General features: G+C 41.8%; 1 protein-coding gene across 2 annotated transcripts in view; it reads right to left on the bottom strand.

Moving 5' to 3' along the window:
- The window catches only part of LOC138760430 (apoptosis-stimulating of p53 protein 2-like), a 132,070-nt gene that overhangs the window by 75,711 nt on the left and 34,241 nt on the right, over window positions 1-22,118 (bottom strand). For both annotated transcript variants that reach the window (XM_069931013.1, XM_069931012.1), the window contains 4 exons: window positions 20,680-20,827; window positions 17,652-17,771; window positions 6,441-6,514; window positions 4,284-4,385 (listed from right to left, as the gene is read on the bottom strand). In XM_069931013.1, coding sequence (XP_069787114.1) covers window positions 4,284-4,385; window positions 6,441-6,514; window positions 17,652-17,771; window positions 20,680-20,827 — 444 coding nt within the window. The remainder of the gene's footprint in view (window positions 1-4,283; window positions 4,386-6,440; window positions 6,515-17,651; window positions 17,772-20,679; window positions 20,828-22,118) is intronic.

Here is a 22,118-nt window from a genome sequence, read left to right as displayed (position 1 = left end):
AGGCTGCTTTTTTAAGACCACTTCATGAAGATGTCCTCAATGGAGTGAAGTCTGTGATGTCGCAGGCCGAGTTAACAACATTCTGGAGTTTATTCTTACCCTGAGAGTTGGCACCTCCATACCATGCAGAGCTGCAACCAGCCAGAATGTTCTCCATGGTACACCTGTAGAAATTTATGAGTCTTCGGTGACATAATCGAATTTCCTCAGACACCTCACAAAGTATAGCCACTAACGAGCCTCCTTTGTAATTGCATCAACGTGGAGGTTCCAGGACATCCAGGAATTTGAAGTTCTTGACCTTCTCCACCACTGAGCCCTTGAGGACTGGGTTGTGTGGCCCTGACTTCCTTCTTAAGTCCACAATCATCTCCTTGGTTTTGCTGACGTTGAGCTCACGTTTGTTGTCATTACACCAGTCAACGAGCTGGTCTACCTCCCTCCTGTACAGTTCCCCATTGCCTCTTGTGATTCTGCCAACAACTGTGGTGTCATCGGTAAACTTTAGATAGCACTGGAATTGTACCTGGCCAGACAGTTGTCGGTGTATAACAAGTAGAACGGTGGGCTATGCATGCATCCTTGGAGTGCACCTGCGTTGATGATCAGTTAGAAGGAGACGTTACTTCCAATTCGTACTGATTGTGGTCTTCCAATGAGAAAGTCAAGGATCCAGTTGCAGAGTGAAGTACAAAGGCCTAGAGTTTGTAGCTTCTTGACCACCACTGAGGGAATAATGGTATTAAAGGCCAAGTTGTAGTCAATGAAGAGCAGCCATATGTGTTAGTTGCTGTTTGAGGTGTTCCAGAGCTGAGTGGAGAGCCAGTGATATTGCATCTGTTGTAGAGTCATTATGATGATATAGGAGAATTGCAAAGGGTCCAAATCTTTACTTAGGTACATGTTAATTCTGCCCGTGACCAGCCTCTCAAGCATTTCATCACAGTCGTAGTTAGTGCTACTGAGCGGTAGTTGTTGAGGCAGCCACACTACTCTTCATGAGTAGCGGGTTGATTGATGCCCTTTTGAAACTGGTGGGAACCTTTGACTGCCATAATGAGAGGATGAAAATGTCAGTGAACACTCCAGCTAGTTGGTTGGCGCAGATTTTCAGTTCCCTCCCAGGTATGCCATCAGAACCCGACGCCTTGTGAGGGTTTACCCTCTTGAATGATGTTCTGATGTCACCGTCAGAGACAGATATCACAGTCCTCAGCCTTTTTAGGTATTCTAGTAGGCACTGCTTTGTTCTTCTTCTGTTCAGCTCATTGGGTAGTGAAGCATCACAGTCATCTATAGTGCTCACCCTCACTTTGTAGGGTGTAATTGCCTGCACTCCCTGCCATAGCTGGCATATATCTATCTCTAGAATTCCTCTGCAATTGCCACTTTATTTCAGGGATGGCTTCCTGCAGGTCATACCTCAACTTCTTGTAAAAATTTCAATCCCCGGCCTTAAACGCCCTTGTTCTCGCTCTCAGCAGGTTACAGATTCTCTGATTCATCCAGTGCTTCTGGTTGAGGAACACCTAGTATTTGCACGTGGGCACACACTCATCCGCAGAGGTCTTGATGAAGTCAGTGACAAGGGTTGCATATTCATTCATGGATGTCCATGATAGGAATGAGATTGAAAACTTGGCTGAATGCTGCATCAACAACAACCTTGCACTCAATGCCACCAAAACTGAGGAGCTGATTCCTGACTTCAGGAAAGGAAAGCCAGAGGTTTACAATCCAGTGATCATTGGAGGAAATCAGAAATGGAAAGGGTTCTTGTGAGTCACTATCTCAGGGGATTTCCTGGACCCAACACAACAATGGCATTGTGAAGAAAGCACATCACTTCCTCAGGAGTTTGTGGAGGTTTGGTGTGACACCAGAAACCTTGGCAAATTCTACAGTGGTGTGGTGCAAACACCAATACTCCTGAGCATAAAGCCCTCCAAAAGGTAGTGGACATAGCCCAGGACAGGCAAAACCCTAACCACCATTGAGTACATCTACAGGAAACGCTGCTGTCAGAGGGCAGCAGCAATCATCAAAGACCCACATCACGCAGCAAATTCTCTGTTCTCGCTGCTGCCATCAGGGAAGAGGTGTAGGTGCCACAAGACTCACACCAGCAGGTTCAGGAACAGCTGTGACCATCCTACTCTCAGAATCCTCAACAACAAACTCAATCAGACACTCATTTTAAGGACTCTTGTGCACTTGATTTTCTTTGTTCTCTCTGTATCGCACAGTTTATTACATTTGTTACCGCTTTACAGTTTTTTTTTATTTGTTTACATAGTGAATAGTTTATTTTTTGCACTACCAATTAGTGCTAGTTCTGAAGCGCCCACAGGAAAAAGGAATCACAGGATTGTACATGATGTCATGTATGTATATACTATGACAATAAATCTGAAACTGAGTTCCTTTCTAGGAATTGATAGTTTATTGCAATAGAAAAACAAATTTTTTTAAAAATAATTTCTCTTTTTCCTTATGGAAGAGAGTTTCAAAGTCTGATATTTATTCAAACTAATGTTATTTTTTGAGTTGGTTCAAATTTAATAGATTATCTATGTTAAATTGGTTTGCAAGATTATATTTTATTTGATTATGTTTGTGATTTCTGAAGATCATAAAATTATCTGCTGGCATAAATATGGAGTGGAACAGATCAATTTGCATGCCAAAGTAGTCAATTTTCACCATCAAAATGTGCACATGATCACTGCATTTATAGGTATGTTTGGACACAGTAGAAACCAGCAGTACAACTATGCCAGGCTTGACACTCAGCAGTTTTGCAAGATCAAAACATAGCTGCCATTCAAAAAAATGAACATACCTTCAATAGATCTTGGTACATGTTGCATTTATTTCCAAAAATTGCAACAGGAAGTCAAACTGTAGAAATGCTACATCCACTGCTAAATTTGTGGAAATTCTTCAGAGACCACAAACAAAATAATCACAAAGAAACTTTGGACTTCTTACCCAAAGGACCATCAATCACTTCCCAGGACTTCCTCAGATGGTAAATCTTCAAAATGGAGTTCTACTTTATGGACAAACTGTGTCAGCGGTTGGTGTTTCAAACTTATCTACCTCATGTTAATTTATTTCAAGGCAGTAACTGCACCAAAGTGTGCTACCAAGGCAGGTTTTTTTTAAAGTTTGAGCCTTGAAAAACACCAAAGGCGAAAGGAATGGCTAGCACAGTGATGCAACCAGTTGAACCACTGCCTCCCAGCACCAGAGATTCGAGTTTATTCCTGTCCTCAGGTGCTCTCTATGTGGAGTTTGCACTTTCTTCCTGTGGCTGGGCAAGTTTCCTCTCACATCCCAAAGATGAGCAGATTGGTCGGTTAATAGCCACTGTAAATTGTGTCTAGCATGCAGGTGAGTGATAGAATCCAAGGTGTGTGGGATTGTAGGGGGAGGGGGAGTTGAGAGAATCGTGGGAAGATAAAAACTGAGATTAGAGTAGGATTTGTGTAAATATGCGATTAATGGTGCCAACCTGATGGGTCAAATTGCTTGTTTCCATGCTGCATTTTCACGACCCTAAAAACCTAAAAGAAGTCCAAATTTGTTTAGGATAAACAGATAACTGAATGGCGAAAGGAGGAATAATATGCACATAGTACTTATCAGAGAACCAAGAGAACATACTGGTAAATAAAGATGGAGGCCTCTGAGGTGATCAAATAAGTTTAAAACCAAGGAAGTTATTTTACCAAAAGCAGAAATATATAAATTAAGTGCATTGAAGACAGTGAGACATTGGAGGTCAATGGAACAAACTTGATTATAATAAAAACTGGCTTTGACAAATTAAAGAGGGTGTGGATCTTGTTTGGAAATCCCAATGATTAGACATCCTTGCCACTGGGGACACATTCCCACAGATCTTAGGGCCCTGGCAAGTTTTAAAGAAATGTGGGAATGATGTCAAGTGGGTTTATGCTTCCAGCACTTCTTCTCAATGCTCTGGTATCCAGTTACCATGCTACCCCATTTCCATGGCTCCCTTCAAAATTCAGATTTTGTTCCTGGTAAGTTCTCTGAAAAATATATTATATACTGGTGTCAACTAAAATATTTGAGTAGGAGTAGTCCACAAAATCTGTCAATCCAGCATCTCCAAAGCTGAAAGGGTGCTTCATTAACAGAGTTTAACGATACTCCAAATGTGAAGACTGAAAATCTTAAAATCTATTATTCAGAGGTGGCATCAAAAGGCTCATTAATTTTCCAAAGAAATAAAGCAAAAGAAATCAAATGACCTTTGTTGCCAGCAGTTGCTGTTGGGAATCAATCTGTTGTTGCTGTCGAGTTGCCATTTCCTGTAGTTCAGTTAGTGTCATATCCATACGTGGCCCACTAAGCTGAAAACAGGAGAAAAATTGAATTCTGGATCAGTTAATTTTATTTCAAGTCAAGTTTATTTTCATATGATTGCACAAGTAAAACCCGAAAAAACAATGTTCTCCGGTCCTCAGTGCAAAACATGCAGAGACACAACCAGACAGAACACATATACAAACAAATAATACATATGCAGGACAAGTATTTTATCTATAAATATAAGTAATTAAATATTGTTTTGTACAAATGAGAGTCTTGGACGGTTAGTGGGAGCAGTTCCTTTGGTCGTTCACCATTCTCACTGCCCACGGGAAGAAGCTGTTTCTCAGCCTTGTGGTGCTAGTTCTGATCCTCCTGTATCTCTTTCCTGATGGGAGCAGCTGGAAGATGCTGTGTGCAGGGTGGAAGGGGTATTCAATGATTTTGTGTGTCCTCTTCAGACAATGATCCCGGTAAATTATGACAATGAGGTGGAGGGAGACTCCAGTGATCCTCCCTGCCACTTTGATGGTGCTGTGGAATCATTTAAATATTCATACTGTTAGGTCTGCTTTGTTCATGAATGAGTGAGACAAACACCAGGCTGAGTCGAAATCAGGGTTCTTTGTTCTTTATTACCGGATTGTAACACTTGCGACCAACCATGTTAGTCGGAGAATGCATTCTGCTGTTATCAGCAAAATGGTGATTTTTTATACCCTTGGATATGTGCTTAGAACATCATCATATCATTACTTGTCCAATGACTAAAACTGTTGCTATCCTTTCCCTGCTAGCTTCCTGCCTCTCAATCCATCAATGTCTCTCTTATCTTGTAAGTACAAGGATGCATTCACATCTTGTTACAGCCCTGTACATTCCCATCTCATGATGTTTTACCTAACAGGAGTACAAGGACACCTCCCCTTCTTGTTACAGCCCTGTACAGGGTAACTCCCTACACATTCCCATCTCATGATGTTTTACCTTACAATACCCAGGTTGTAAATAATGGGCACCATTTTTTACAAAATCTTATAAGTAATTTTCTCAAGTGGTATACAACTCCGAACTTCCACATGCCATCTCTCCATTCCCAAGTCTGTATCAGACTTCCAAGTTATAGCAATACATTTTCTAGCTATTGTAACTATAATTTCTCTGCAGACTCTTCACATCCTCTGTACAATTTACTGTTCCACTCAATTTAGTGTCATCAGCAAACTTAGATACGCCACACTCAGTCTTCTTCTCCAAATCATGAACGTACCTCTGAAACAGTTGTGAACAGCACCAACTCCTCTCACGACGGATTACCAACCAGAGAAACACCATTTATCTCAAGTCCCTGACTTCTATTAGCTAATCAATCCAATATCTATGCAAATACGTTACTCCAACTCCATGCTGCTTATCTTATGCAGCACCTTATCAAATGCCCTCTGGAAATTCAAGTATACAATATTCATCTATTCCTGCACTCATTGTATCCTTAAAGAACTCCAGTAAACTTGTCAACATAGCCTGCCCTTAATGAAACAGTACAGGTGCTCATCAACTTACGATGGGGTTGTGTTCTGGCAAACCCAGCGTAAGTCAAAAAAGAATACATATACCTTGTATAAAACCAATTGCGCTGTATCAGTCCTCACACGGATCCTACTGCCTCCCACTGCCCTGCTCTCTTCCCACAGCTCTCTATCAGTCTACACCTACCATGGCTGGATGTGGGTGGATACAAGATCAATATCTGAAAGCTTTAAGTAGCTCCAATAATTTATCACATCCAAATTAATGAATATAAAAAAAATTGGAGCAATGAATATTAATTTTTTTTAAATACTGAAGTGAATTCAATTTACAAAAAAACTTCAAATTCAGGAATGCATATTTAAATTACTGGATAAAGTGGCAAAGTTAAAAGAAAACATTCGCAATTGTAACTACAATTTCCTTTAATTTTCAAATGGATTTTTTTCTTTGAGTAATGTGATTGATTTAGTCATGGACACTGCAGTTCTCTAATTCATTAGGTGATGAGGTGTTGCTAATAAACACTCTGTAGACTTTGAAATATAATAAAGTATTGTACTTACTCCATTTTCCATCCGTCTTTCTGCAGTACCTTGGACCCTGTTTCTCTTTGATGTGTCCTGGAGTCTCAAGAAATCTAGGGGAAAAAAATTAAAAAACAATTGCAATCAGCATGTCACCCCTCATTGTGTTTTGCAGCAGTAATTTCAGGCTCCACCCAGAAACAATTGTTTGGCATAAACAAAGAGTTGTGACAACGCAAAAAAAACTCTTAATCCGAGCAAAAATAAAACAGGGCGAGTGAAGATGACTGCACTAAAATTATCAAGATCAAACCAAGTGGGAACAAGCAAATGGCAAATATCATCTTAAGATGAAAAAACTGTGGGCTTTAAAATGACAGAGTACTCAACAGTAGCATTGAAATAAGAGGTGAACTTTGCATCAATCTCTAGAATTTAAAGCACGGGTTTGTAAACAGACAACATTACGGTGGTTTGTAGTTTCAAATGTAATGCAGATCCAGTAAACTAGATGGCAGTGAATGCTAAAAAAGGTAGGAAATGATGGGAGGAGGGCATGCGTTTGACGTGAGGGTTTTCAACGGGATTTGACAGGCAAGTTTTTTTCAGTGTGGTTGATATTTGGAATATTCTGTCTGGGGTGGTGGAAGTGGATGAAATTATCACATCGAGGCATTTAGAATGAGAGGCAAAATGTACAAGGACATGACCCTAATGCACACAAATGAAATAACGAGGATGCCCATGTCAGATTGAAATATGCTGCAAAGGGGGATATGGAATTGGATGCAATTATAACATTGAAGCATTTAGACAAACACTTAAATAGGAATGGCATACAAGGGTATCGTTCCAATGCAAGCAAATAGGGTAAAAAGAACATCAGTATAATGTGTGGTTTGAAAGCAAATTCTACATTATGGTAAAAACACAATGATGGAGAAATTCAGCAATCAAACAGTGTACTTTTAATAGCAATGGTAAAAATACATAACCAATGTAATGTTCATGGTGCGCCCATGTTTTTGTTCTAATTGGGAGAGGCTGCAGGTTTGAAACGAGCTGTCTAAGAAGAGCTGTTTCAGTGCATCCTGTAAATGGTACAAACTTCTTTCTTCTTTGGCTTGGCTTCGCGGACGAAGATTTATGGAGGGGGTAAATGTCCACGTCAGCTGCAGGCTCGTTTGTGGCTGACAAGTCCGATGCGGGACAGGCAGACACGGTTGCAGGGGAAAATTGGTTGGTTGGGGTTGGGTGTTGGGTTTTTCCTCCTTTGCCTTTTGTCAGTGAGGTGGGCTCTGCGGTCTACTTCAAAGGAGGTTGCTGCCCGCCAAACTGTGAGGCGCCAAGATGCACGGTTTGAGGCGATATCAGCCTCAAACCGTGCTTCACTGCTTCACTGAATTGGTGATGGAGAGCATGAATGATTATTGATGTGGTGCCTTCAACTGGGCTGTTGAGTACTGTATGGAATTGAGCTTCTCAAGTGTTGGTGAACTTGCTCTCATCCAGGCAAGTGGAGAATATTGCGTCACATTCTGACTTGAACCTTGAAGACAGTAGACAGGTTTCAGGGAGCAAGGAGTTTCTCACCACAGGATTTCTCATTTACATTAAAAAAAAGGTGGTGCTGCCAGAACTGAAATGACACTGGTGCAGACCCGGGAGAGTGCAAGCATAGTATTGCTCTGAAGTGTTTAACCACCTGGTCTAACGCCAATGGCTCCATGCAAGCTTTGAACAGGTTTTTTTTTTTAAATCCTGCAATCGCGGGGTCTGTGCCCAAGACTGCAGTACCTATCTTGGCAGTGACCTCAAAGGGTTGCAGATTCTGGGGAAGCAGTGGATCACTGCAACATGGACAGCCGCAGGGCACCAGAAATGGGAACAAAACCTCCTGTTGAGAAGAAGCAGACCCTATAATGAAGGTGATCATGGCAACAGACCAGCAAGGGGTTCAGCAGCTGAAGGACCCACAGAGGCTGCAGGCAATGTGGTCGAGGGATCCACAAGTTGCTGAAGACTGGATCGTGGGAAACAAGTATCAGAACCAGGATCTGAGAAAGCTCCCAAAGGGCCTCAGGTGTTGAAAGCTTCCTGATCACATCAGAGGTTTGGATCTAGACCTCAGATTGTCGATAGATGAAACAGGAGTCTGCACAGCTGCAGGAATTGTGGGAGCACTGGAGGAAGATCCATGGACACTCAGTGACTCTGAAGGGACTCGCCTTTGCTTCTCCTCTTACTGTAAGGGGTGCCGAGCAATATGAACAGCAACTCTTTGCTACCTTATGACAGACAGATTAGCAAAACAGCATTGAAAGAACGTCATTCTCCACACTGATGGAAGGCCAGAGAGTTCCAGCGGCACGGGGGATTATGGGTAAGAAGGACGGCCATTGCTTCTGGCCCAACTCCGCTCCCCACCGGCCCTGACAGCATTCCAGCTCCGCACTTTCCCCAGCCCCAACAGTGCCCTCCACCCCACCCCAATTCTGCGCCCGCCCCAGCCACTTACCTTTTGGAGACGAACACAGGGAATTCCCTGTGAGGCCTCCAGCAACAGAGCTGAGTGCCTGACACATCACTCACCACATCACAAAGGGCCCTTAAATTGCCCTGAAGCCTGTCTTTCATCTATTTAACTGATTCCTCTCCAAGGCTTGTTATGTTTTGTAGCAGGATATCATATAGTGGGCATTGGACACCTCTGGGGGAAATGTGTGTTAATTACGGGAGATTAACTGTGCCAGATACCGTTTTGTCTCATGTCCCATTTAAATGCAAATTGCTTTGGTCAGTCGGAATTTAGAAAACTGCACCTGCACAGTATATGCATGTGCACATTATATTAAAATATTTTTTTTTTTTTTAAAACACAATTTATGATTTTGTCATTATGTATGCATGTTATATGAATGAGATTACGGTAAAAAGGCAAGAATGGTAGAATATAGGAGCAAATTAGATTACAGTAGAGGGTCAAAAAAAATCACCATGTATGTGGTGGGGTATAGGGCCTACATCTGTGCTATTACTGAAATCAACAGTAGTGAAATTGAGGAGTGGGGTACAATAATGTAGTTAAATTGATAAATACTGATGTACAATATTATTCAGTCTGAACTCTCCCAGTTGTATTTCAAGAATCTGAAAGTAGAAGCTTGACACAGAACAAATCATAATTTGAAAGATCTGCCTCCAGAATCATTTTCCTATTTTCATTTTTCTGCAAGGTATCAGATTGTGTTAAAAATACAGATGCTCGAAGTCTGGTGGCAATGGTTAGTGTAGTGGTTAGTGCAATGCTGTTACAGGACCAGCGACCAGGGTTTGAATCCGGCTATGTCTGTAAGGAGCTTGTACATACTCCCCATGTCTTCATGGGTTTCTTTTTGGTGCTCTGGTTTCCTCCTACCCTTCAAAATATACAGGATTGTAGGTTAATTAGGTGGCGCCAGCCCGTGGGCTGAAAGGGCTTGTTATCATGGTGCATGTCATTTATTTTTTTAAAAGTTAAACATGTTCTGTACTATTATATGACACCAAAGAAGTCTTGAATCTATAAGCTGCTCTTGTCAGATCAGATACTCTTTACTGTCATGTAATAAAATAGGAATGTAATATTGCACAAAATTGCCTTTAATCTACCATAAGGCAAACAAAAAATTGTTCAGCACACCTTACAGTCAGAAGAGAAGCAAAAGTGTCCCCTCAGTCACCAAGTGTACATGAATTCACATCCAGCACTCCTCTGCAGTCACACAAGATTCCAGTTCAGTTTAAACTAATGGCAACCTGAGCCCAGAACAAAACCTCCGACATGATGAGGAAGCCTTCGGCACCGATGGCCTTCTTGCTCTCAGCAGCCTCATGAATTCTGGTTACTATACCTGCTTCCTATTAGTCGGTCATCAGCATGCCGCACTCTGTGTGGCTTCCTCACCTTCAAGTCACCAACAGCTCGGCGCCTTTGTGTCATTCAGCCACTGTAGTCACTATCCTTAGGATAGCCTCCTCTGCTTCTCCTTCTCAACGGGGGTGTGCTCCCCGTTACTGGTGTCCTGCACAAGTCAGCTACTCCCCAGGAGTCTGCAACCCCTCATGGCTGGTGCCAAACGTAGGCTGTGCCATCTTGGGGACAGACCCCAGGGTCACAGGCTTTTAAATAATACACCGTCGGCAACTTTAACAGGCTGTTGAAAGTTTACAGAGCGATCGGCAGTACGACTGAGCTGTAGGATGCTTCAATTAACCACTGTCTCTTGGTTCACACCAGCAGGAAGACTGCCGTTGTGGATATGGCTATTCCAGTTGTTTTTGGTCGATGGTAACTCCCAGGACATGTATAGTGGGAGATTCAGTGATGGTAAAGCCACTAAATATACGGTTGTGGGGGTGGGGGGGGGGGGGGTGGAGATGGAGGTTGGAGAAATAGTTGTGCTTTCTCTTGTTGTATTGCCAAGATACATTGCTTAGGTGATTGACTTCCAACAATGACAACCATCCTCCTTAGTGCTAGATATGATTACAATCAGCAGAGGGTTTCCCCAATTCCTATTGTCTGCAATTTAGCCAAGGCTTCTGAATGTCACACCTAATCAAATGATGCTTTGATGTCAAGTGCAGTTACTCTCAACTCACCTCTGAAATTCAGCTTTTGTCCTAGTTTGGGTCAAGGCTGTTGTGAGGTCAGGAGCAGAGTGATTTTGGCCAAACTCAAACTGAACTTCTATAAGCTGGTTATTGCTGAGAAAATTCTGCTGACCAGCACCATTGATTATCCCTTCCATTACCTTACTGATGATTGTGTAGGCTAATTTACTACCCTTGCTCGTCTTATCCACATTATTGATTTCAATCAGTACATCAACTCTCTAACAACTGCATTCAACCTTACTTAAAGAATATAACATCATTTGCTTAAAGATGTGTGTGGATGTCCATCAAATGAAAATATAAATTGCAAGAAAAAAAAACGGAGAGAAAAACAGAGAAATCACAGAGCTGCTTGCTGTAAAATGCAAATCTGATTTTCTTGCTTGTTAAAAGGTGCACTTAGAAAATATTAAACAGTTGATACAACAGAACTTTCCCCCAAGCTGTTTTAATCTGGTTTAAAAAAAAGATTTCAATTCATTAGTTACACTTTTGCTTAGACTTAAAGATACTCGCTCAGAAGTTGCAGTTATAATGAAAGAATCTTGTCAACATTTGCCAGTATTGGATCTCTGTAGAGCTTCATTTAGGCATCCAAAAATCTAGATGTAATATTTTATTTTAAGGATATTTTAAATAAAATAGAAACACATAGAGAAATGGAGGTTATAATGCCTTCTCTTAATGCAAGATAGTTTTCAACTTAAGATGTTTAAAACCTTAAAAGGATGGGAGAGACAGTTAGATATTAACTGATATTTCTGACATTTGCATTAAAGTATTATTCATCACAACAAAGTTTGAAGTATATTTGCATTATGATATTGACACTCCTGATATCAGCTTGGCTTTTTCAAATTTGAAACTGAACTCAATCACATTACGATCACTACTTCCTAATGGTTCCATTACGTTAAGTTCCTGATTCACCTCAGGTTCATTTCACAGTATCCAATCCAAAACAGCCGATCCCCTGATGGGCTTATCAACAAGCTGCTCCAAAAACCCATTCCATAGGCATTCCTCAAACACTCTCTCCTGAGATCCAGTAAGTTCCTGACTTTGCCAATCCCCTTTCATGTTAAAATCTCCTATAATTATTTTGATATTTTCATTCTGACACGCTTTTTCTATTTCCAGCTGTAACTTGTAGATCACCTCCCTTCTGATATTTGGGGGCCTGTATAACTATTATGGTCCTTTTACCCTTGCCTTTCTTAACGCATAAGGACTCTCTACCTCTTCTGATCCTATGTCCTTTCTCCCTAGTGATTTGATATCACTGCTGACCATCAGGGTCTATCTTTCCTATACACTGTGTACCCTTGGACACTCAACTTCCAATCACATCATGAAGCCATGTCTCTCTCGGTGATGGCCACAATGACATATCTTTTGATCTGCAGCTGAACAACAAGGTCATCCACTTTATTTCTAATGTTATGTGCATTTAAGTACAGTATACAATACCAATATACCAATTTTGCAGTATTTCTATCGCACAGCAATTTATCCCGTCTTTTCACCTGTCCATCCTTTTTGCCATCTTTGCTGCACAGTATCTTTGATTTTTTTTCTATTTTCTTCTTGACCTTAACACCCTGGTTGCCCTCCCTCTGCCAACTTAGTTTAAATCCTCCCTAATAGCTATATTAAACATCTTTGCCAGGATACTGGTACCCTTTGAGTTCAGGTGTATTCCATCCTTTTTGAATAGGTCATACCTCGCCCAAAATAGATCCCAATGATCCAATAACTTGGAACCCTGTCTCCTGGACCAGTCTCTCAGCCATGTATTCATCTGCCTCCTTTTGCTATTCTTTCCTTCATTAGCATGTAGCACAAGTAGTAATCCTGAGATCACCAGCCTGGAGGTCGTGCTTTTCAACTTTCTTCTCAACACCCTGCAATCTTCTTTCAGGACCCCCTCTCTTATTCTGTCTATGTCATTGATGCAAACATGTGCAAAGGCTGCTCATCCTCTCCCCTCAGAATACTCTGGCTCGATCCGAAGCATCCCATACCCTGAGGCCAGGGAGACAACACACCATCCGGATATTCCTATAATGCTCACAGAATCTTGCCTGTCCCCTCACTATGGAATCCCCTAAAACTACTGCATTTCTCCTTTCTCTCTTGACCATGGCATTGGGCACAGTGCCAGACTCCCATTTGCCATGGTCTTTCCCTGTCAGGTCAACCTCTCCAACAGTATCTAAAATGATATATCAATTTCTGAGGGAGAATGATGGTTCTCTACCATCTCTCTATAGCTACTATCATTCACCTCCTCACTTTCCCTAATTAACCAAAGGTCATAAAGATGCAGCTCCCGATCCTCAACATGGTCCTTAAGGAGCCTCATCTCAATGCACCTGGTGCACATGTAGTCCTTTTGAAGGCGGTAGTTTCCCCAGGGTCTCCAAATCTGGCACTCTAAGCACAACACTAATCCTAGATGATGCTGCTGTCTGATATTACTCAATAAATGATCCTTTTACTATAATTTTCATCTCTTACCTGTTCTCGCCATGACCACTCCAACAATGACTGCTCCCCAGTAGTGGAAGGAGCCTTTCCTTAGCCTCTGCTCCCCCAAAGCCTCTCAAGACCCATGCCTTCATTGTCAGCTATTGTCATTGCTCTACCTATGCTAGAATGTTTCCTGTTAAACCATGGGCTTTTGTTAAGTTGCTCATGTGTGGCAACTTGTCAAAGGCCTTTTGAAAATCCAAATCAACAAAATTCCCTGCATCTCCTTTATCCAGCTTGCTTGTCACTTTCTCAAGCAAGATTTTCTCTTAAGGAAACCATGCTGGCTTTGGCCGATCTTGTCATGTGGCTCCAAGCATTCTATAGCCTCATCCTTGAAAATCGACTCCAACATTTTCCCAACCACTGAGATCAAGCTGCCCTCTCCCTTCTTGAATGGTAGGAGTGACATTTGCTAATTCTTCTGCAACAATGACCTCCCAGTGACCTAATCACTAATTCCACACACAATATTAACACATCGACATATCTGTCCATGGCCTCATGTGCTACCAAATCAGGGTCACTGCAATTGGAAAATTAATATTTTATATTCCATCGCGTCAGTCTTAAAACAGTATTGATTTCTCCAATATCCATTCCCCAGTCTCTCTCCCTTTTTCCTTACAGTCTCCTTTGCTCCACTTTCCCACCCATGTTCCTTCTCCTATCAGACAGCTACCTTTCCCCCTATCACTTTTCAGCTTTTTATTATATTCACTGATTACCAGGTGTGCAGTGCTGCTGGAGCTCGCCGGGGAGGGGGCTGCTCTGGCACTCATCGCTATGGGTGCCCCCCCACCCCCACCCCCCACTGAGAACAGTTCTGGACATAAGGTCATCCTCCTTTCTCGTCCTAATGTTTGCTCTCAATTATACAACACCAAATACAACACGGCAGCCACCAAGGCCAGGTCTCGCAAGACTTCTTTGTCATCATTTTTGCTGAGCTCCAGCACCTATAAAATTAGCATTGCATCCCTGCCGATTAGCTTTATCTTTTTGTCTGTGTTTTTCCCCCCACATTTTTATTCAGGCATCAACTCGTTTTGCCACATTCCCAATGAATGGCTCAGGTGCAAAACAGTGATCACTTTTTACTCCCCAATGTGTGACCTCCTGAGTTTCTCCAGCACTTTTGTGTATACATAATGGATTGTAGTCTATCAAGTTGCATTCTTTCCCCAATAAACCATGAAAACTACACTCTAAATACCTGTGAAGTCACAGAAGTATTTAAGAAAGGCCAAACTGGTCTTTCTTGTTCTGCTTACATTAAACCTATTCAGCCAAAGGTAATTCCACAAGCTATCATTATTTAAAAAATGCACGAATATGAACTAAATCAGACTGAAAGTAATTACTCATAGAATACAAAAAGGACAGTCGGGACAAGACCAGTAACTACAAACAATTTTCTAACCTCAGTGGTGGGAATGTACAAGACAAAATTCTGAGGGGCAGAACCGTTAGAGCAGTGCTATTACAGCACCAGCAACCTGGGTTAGAACCTGGCACTGTCCGTGAGGAGTTGTGCATTCTCCCTGTGTTTGCATGAGTATTCTCCATGTGCTCTGGTTTCCTCTCACCCTTCAAAACGCATAGGGATTATAGGTTAATTGGAGTATTTGGCCAGAAGGGCCTGTTAACATATTGAATGCTTAATTTTAAAAAAGAATGAATCAGCACTTGAAAGGCAAGAGTTGATAAACCGAGTCAAAGTGGCTTTGTTAGGGGGCATCCTGTATGACAAAAACATTTGTTTTAAATAACAAAGTATATTGATGAGGGCATTGCAGTTATGTGAGCTTCAGACAGATTTATGACAAAGTCCTAAATGGAAGGCAAGTCCACAAGGTTAGAGCCAATGCAAATAAGAGCAAAATTTGGCTTGGTAATTGACCACAGAAAGCCTGATTTTGCAATTATTAAACTTGTACCAGTGATAGCAAGGAGGATCGTTTGGGTTACCACGTGATGTTGTTAAATTGGGCAGATCAATGCATATGGACTTGTATCCCAATAAGTGCAAGGCGATGCATTTTGAAAGATCTAAAAAGGGTAAGATGTGCAGTATGAATGGGAGTATTAAAGAACAAAGAAGAGCCTTGGAGCACGTCCACAAATATCTGAAAGCAATAGCACATAAAGCTAAGGTAGTCAAGTAGAATAATGCATACTGGCCCTCATTAGGTGCATAAAATATATGGGCAGGGATGTTTGGCTACAATTTTATAAAGCATTAGTTAGGCTGCACCTGGAAATTCTTCACAGTTCTGGTTGCCACACTGCAAGACTTGAATGCACTCGAGCAGATGCAGTTGAGATTTACTAGGTTGCTGCCTGGGTGGAATGTTTTAACATGAGGAAGGACTTGATAGGTTGAGTTTTATTTTCCTCAGAGCAAGAAGGCTGAAGGTGATACAAAATTCTAAGATGTATGGATGAGGTGGATAGTAGGGTATGTTTTCCCAACATAGAGACATCTAAACCAGGGGGACGTAGGTTTAAAAAGAGCAAGAGATCTGGAGGGGGGATGTAAGAGACATTTATTTTCTACACAGTGAGTGGTTGCTATCTGGAGTTCGATAAGGGGTGAGGGAGTCAGGTATCACAAAAATGAAAAATTATCTGGATAAACAATTGAACTGAAAAGGCCCTATAAATCAAATGGATGGAAAATTCTCTTTTCTTCTTTGGCTTGGCTTCGTGGACGAAGATTTATGGAGGGGTAATGTCCACGTCAGCTGCAGGCTCGTTTGTGGCTGACAAGTCCGATGCGGGACAGGCAGACACGGTTGCAGGGGAAAATTGGTTGGTTGGGGTTGGGTGTTGAGTTTTCCTCCTTTGTCTTTTGTCAGTGAGGTGGGCTCTGCGGTGTTCTTCAAAGGAGGTTGCTGCCTGCCGAACTGTGAGGCGCCAAGATGCACGGTTTGAGGCGATATCAGCCCAATGGCGGTGGTCAATGTGGCAGGCACCAAGAGATTTCTTTAGGCAGTCCTTGTACCTCTTCTTTGGTGCACCTCTGTCATGGTGGCCAGTGGAGAGCTCGCCATATAACATGATCTTGGGAAGGCGATGGATCTCAATTCTGGAGACGTGACCTGCCCAGCGCAGTTGGATCTTCAGCAGCATGAATTTGATGCTGTCGGCCTCTGCCATCTCGAGTACTTCGATGTTAGGGATGAAGTCACTCCAATGAATGTTGAGGATGGAGCGGAGACAACGCTGGTGGAAGTGTTCTAGGAGCCGTAAGTGATGGCAGTAGAGGACCCATGATTCGGAGCCGAACAGGATTGTGGGTATGACAACGGGTCTGTATACGCTAATCTTTGAGGTTTTTCAGTTGGTTGTTTTTCCAGACTCTTTTGTGTAGTTTTCCAAAGGCGTTATTTGCCTTGGCGAGTCTGTTGTCTATCTCGTTGTTGATCCTTGCATCCGATGAAATGGTGCAGCCGAGATAGGTAAACTGGTTGACCGTTTTGAGTTTTGTGTACCCGATGGAGATGTGGGGGGGCTGGTAGTTATGGTGGGGAGCTGGCTGATGGAGGACCTCAGTTTTCTTCAGGCTGACTTCCAGGCCAAACATTTTGGCAGTTTCCGCAAAACAGGACGTCAAGCGCTGAAGAGCTGGCTCTGAATGGACAACTAAAGCGGCATCGTCTGCAAAGAGTAGTTCACGGACAAGTTGCTCTTGTGTCTTGGTGTGAGCTTGCAGACTGCCATCCGTGCGGTACCGGATGTAAACAGCGTCTTCATTGTTGAGGTCTTTCATGGCTTGTTTCAGCATCATGCTGAAGAAGATTGAAAAGAGGGTTGGTGCGAGAACGCAGCCTTGCTTCACGCCATTGTTAATGGAGAAGGGTTCAGAGAGCTCATTGCTGTATCTGACCCGACCTTGTTGGTTTTCGTGCAGTAATATGTTTAGGATAAATGTGCATGATAGTTGGCTTTGATATGGTAGGTTGAAGGGACTGCTTCTGTGCTCTATGACAAGGTGTTTTAAAGTGAATTGACACTTCTACTATTGAAATGAGCAAAGTGTCATACAATCCTTACCTGAATCCCTAATTGAGCTTGGTGGACGCTCATGGCGCAAGTAAAAACAAACATCATTTTTCTGTACACCCAAATGTTGAAGAATATCGTACATGCGCTCATTGTCTGCTATGGCACGCTCTGTAAGAAGAACAACCAAGTTAGCTTTCCCTGCATCAGTGCTTATTTCCCAACATTATTACACTCTGTGTACATTCATTTGGATTGGAGGGTTACTGATGTGAGCTGGAGGGAGAGAGAATTCGAGGAATTATTGGCCCGTTGGCCTGACTTCAATGGAGGAAAAATGTTCCTCCATTATCAAAGATTTCATGGCTGCACATTTGGAGAGGAGTGACAGAATTAGTCCAAGTCAGCAAGGATTATGAAAGGGAAATCATGTTTGACAAATATTTGAGAAATTTGTTTTTGAGGATCAGTAGAGTGGATTATGATTAACCATGCGGTCTTTTGATCAGGTCTAACGCCGACGTGTGCAAAATTAGAGAGCATGGCAGAGGAGGCAAGATACAGGCAGGTAGGAAGCAGAGAGTGCTAATAAATGGGGCCTTTGCAGATCGGTAGGCAGTTACTGATGGGGTTCAAGGTTCATTGTTGGGACCCATAAGGCGCAAGATATAGGAGTAGTAATAGAGGCTATTCAGCTCATTGAGTCTGACCCGCTATTCACAATATATATTGATAATCTAGATAAAGGAATTAGATGTACTTTCTTTAACTTTGCGGATGAAACAAAGCTGGATGGCAGAGCAAGCTGTGAGGAAGATTCCTGGAAGCTACAGTATTACAAATGGGAGATACAGATGCAGTACAAAATCAATAAATGTGAGGTTATCCACTTTGGTGGAAATAATGGGAAGGCTGATTATCTGAATGGTGAAAAATTAAGAAAGGGAAGGTCCAACCTGGGCTCCATGGTGAATCAGTCATTGAAGATTGGAATACAGGAACAGCAGGTAGTGAATTCAGCAAGTTGGCCTTTATTAAAAGAGGTTTTGTATATAGATGCAGGAAGGTCTTACTGCAGTTGTATAGGGCTTGGTGAGGCCACATCTCAAGAATAATGGGCAGTTTTGGTCTCTTAATCAAAGGAAGGACAATCTTATTATTGAAATGGTGTCCCAAAGCTTCACCAGATTGATTCCTGGGATGGCAGGATTGATGGATGAAGAGAGACTGGATAGATAAGGGTTATACACATTGGAATTTAGAAGAATGAGGGCATTTTACAGGGATATCAAATTCTGTCAGGACTAGACAGATTACAAGCAGGAAAAATGTTCCTGATGTTGGGTAAGTCCTGTACAAGGGTTCACAGTCTAAGGATAAGGGGTAAGCCATTTTGGATTGAAATGACAATAAACTTTTACACAAAGAGGTGTGAACTTGTGGAGCATTCTACCACAGAAAGTTGGTATATTTGAAAGGGTCCTGAATGTGTCCATGTGTTCCCTTGTTCAAAAAGGTTAATAGAAAGAATCCTGGAAATTATAGACCCGTGAGTCTTAAATTAGTGGTAAGCAAACTATTGGAAAGGATTCTTGGGGACAGGATTTATGAGTATTCGGAGAAGAATGGTCTTATTTGCGATATTCAGCATGGCTTTGTGAAGGACGGGTCATGCCTCATTAGTCTAATTGAGTTTTATCAGAAGGTGACAAAAGAACAATGAAGGTAGGGCTGCAGATGTGGTGTTTATATATTTTAGTAAGGCATTTCACAAGGTTCTCCAAGTACGCTCATCCGGAAAGTCACAAGGAATGGGATCAATGGAAACCCAGCAGCATGGAATCGACTTGCCCACAAAAGGCAGCAGATGGAGCAGATTTTATCTGGAGGTCAGTGATTAGCAATGTTCTGTAAAGATGGGATCCCTACTCTGAAATTTTTTTAAATGACGGACAAAGTTTACAGTTGGTACAAAAACTGAAGGCATTGTGAATAGTGTAGAAGATTGTTGTGCAATACAGCAGGATACAGATGTAATGCACAGTTGGGAAGATAAAATTCAATTTGGAAGAGTGAGAAGTGATACAATTTGGAAGACTGCCAGGCTATGAGGGAAGAACTAGATTGATGTGGAGTAGGTTTAGAGAGGTGCGTTGAAAGGCCCACACTGTACTTTTCTATGTTCTGTTGGGTGAAGGGATCAAGGGGTATAAAGTGAAAACAGTTGTAATAATTAGCCACAATCACATTGAATAATGGTGCAGACTAACTACTGTATGAGGGGTGTAGAGTAAATGCGAGTAGGCTTTTTCCACTCAGGTTAGTGAGATACAAGCCAGAGGACATGGTTTAAGGATGAGGTGGAGAAGTTTAGAGGGAACATTAGGGGGAATTTCTTCATAGGGTCATGGGAATATGGAACAAGCAGACAACTGAAATGAAGAATGTAGGCTCAATTTTAACATTGAAGAAAAATTTGGATAGATGAATGGATGGGAGTTATATGGAGGGATATGGACAGGATGTAGGCCATTGGGACTAGGCATAACAATAGTTTGGCACAGGCTAGAAGGAAGGGCTGATGGGCTGTAACTGTTCTATGCAAGGCTGAATGGCCTTCTACTGCACTTATTTTCCATGTTTGTGTTCACATACTTGCTGACGGTTTAAAAAATTCTTCTCTACCCCTCTAAAAGCACTTTCATTTCATATTCATGAAGTTCTATTTTCTTAGTAATTTCACCTACTGCTTTGAACATTTAGCTTTAATGTCAATGAAAACAAAGATTTTACATTTCATCCAAAAATGCACTCTGTCCAGGTTCAGCTCATACATTATGGTGTAAATTGGAATTCTAACAGGGAGAACTCTATTTTACTAAAAGCTAAATAACTGATTAAATTGATAATGCATTATTTTTCTCTCTCACTGTTGTATAACTAATAAGAATGCCACACAAGGGTAGCTGGTGTTATAACCACAATACAAATTTTAAAAAGGCAACTGTTCAACAACAACTGTATACCGCAAGTCACCAAAGGAATGGAACTACTAGTACCTTCAATGTATCTTACTTACCACCACCATGCCAACGCTCAGCTAAATGACAGTCTGTCTCTCCTGGCTCTTTGCAGTATCCAATAACATCTCGACAGGTGGTCTCCGGAGTGACTGGTACTTCTGTATAATGTTGGTCACTGTTGCTTAGGTACACTTTGAGAAACATCTACAACATAAAAAAGAAAAAAAGCTTTTCTCAGTTTCACTTTAAAAAAAAACTTCTCTGACCATCATCTTAGTTCAAACCTCAAACATCCACAATTTTAGATTAAGCCAAGCCATGAAGGAATTTGTGTTTTAACCACTCTAATTACCTGGTGCATCATCACAGAATTCGGAGATACTCAAAATCAGCACAGAATGTGACTGCCTCATCTGGATGGGACAAGTTCAAATTCATCCGACTGTACATATACCATCAGAAGAAACAGAGTTTCTCTGGATTATGGTGCACACGCATTACAAAGCACATAATAATATAAAATAATTGATTCTGTTTCAACTGGAATAATTTATTCTGTTAGAGGATACTATTCATCAACCTCACAGCCTGACGGAAGAAACTATTTCCCATTCTGGCAGTTCTAATTTTGATGCTCCTGCATCTGCTTCTTGATGGTAGGTCAAAAACACCATGTGGTGGATGGAAAGGGTCCTCAATAATTCTTTTAGCCATATGTAAACAGCTCTCCTGGTGAATGTCATCAAAATGGAAAAGGAGACCCCAGTGATCTTTTTGGCCGGTTGGATGATCCTCTACATTGACCTCTGGTCCAATGCTTTGCAGCTACCATTACCAGACAATGATGCAAACAGACATGGGACTCTCGAATGTGGTCCAGTAAAATGTTGTCAAGATAGGGGCTAGTAGTCTCGATCCCCTCAACCTCCTGAGGAAGTGCAAGCACTGTAGCGCCTTTCTGACCAATTAGGTATTGTGGGTCAAGGATAGATGTTACAAGCACAACAAGGAATTTTGTGATTGCCACTCTCTTAACTACAGAGATATTGATGTGTCGTGGAAAGTGGTTAACCTTCATTCTCCTGAAGTCCACAATCATCTCCATTGTCCTGTCCATATGAAGGCTCAGGTTATTGTTCTTGCATCATTTTTCAAGTCTCCCAACCTTCTATCAATCAGCTCATTCACTGTTGCCAATGAGGCCAACAACTGATGTATCATCTACAAACTTGATGATTCTGTTTCAACTGAATCTGCTAATACAGTCGGGAGTCCGCAGCGTGAAGAGTAAAGGGCTGAGCTCACAGTACTGAGGTATGTCAGTGCTTTGCATGATGGGACTAGATTTTGCTGCCAACCCAGACTGACTATGGTCTTTTGGTCAAGAAGTCCAGAATCCACTTGCAGAGAGGATGAGTCTTAACGAGGACAGCTTATCCATCAGCCTTTGAAACAGAATGTATTGAATGCAGAGCTAAAGTCAATGAACAGCCTG

This window comes from Narcine bancroftii, chromosome 4 (genome assembly GCF_036971445.1).
Source record: "Narcine bancroftii isolate sNarBan1 chromosome 4, sNarBan1.hap1, whole genome shotgun sequence".
Lineage (NCBI taxonomy): Eukaryota > Metazoa > Chordata > Chondrichthyes > Torpediniformes > Narcinidae > Narcine > Narcine bancroftii.
This window is presented reverse-complemented; position numbering and strand designations above follow the sequence as displayed.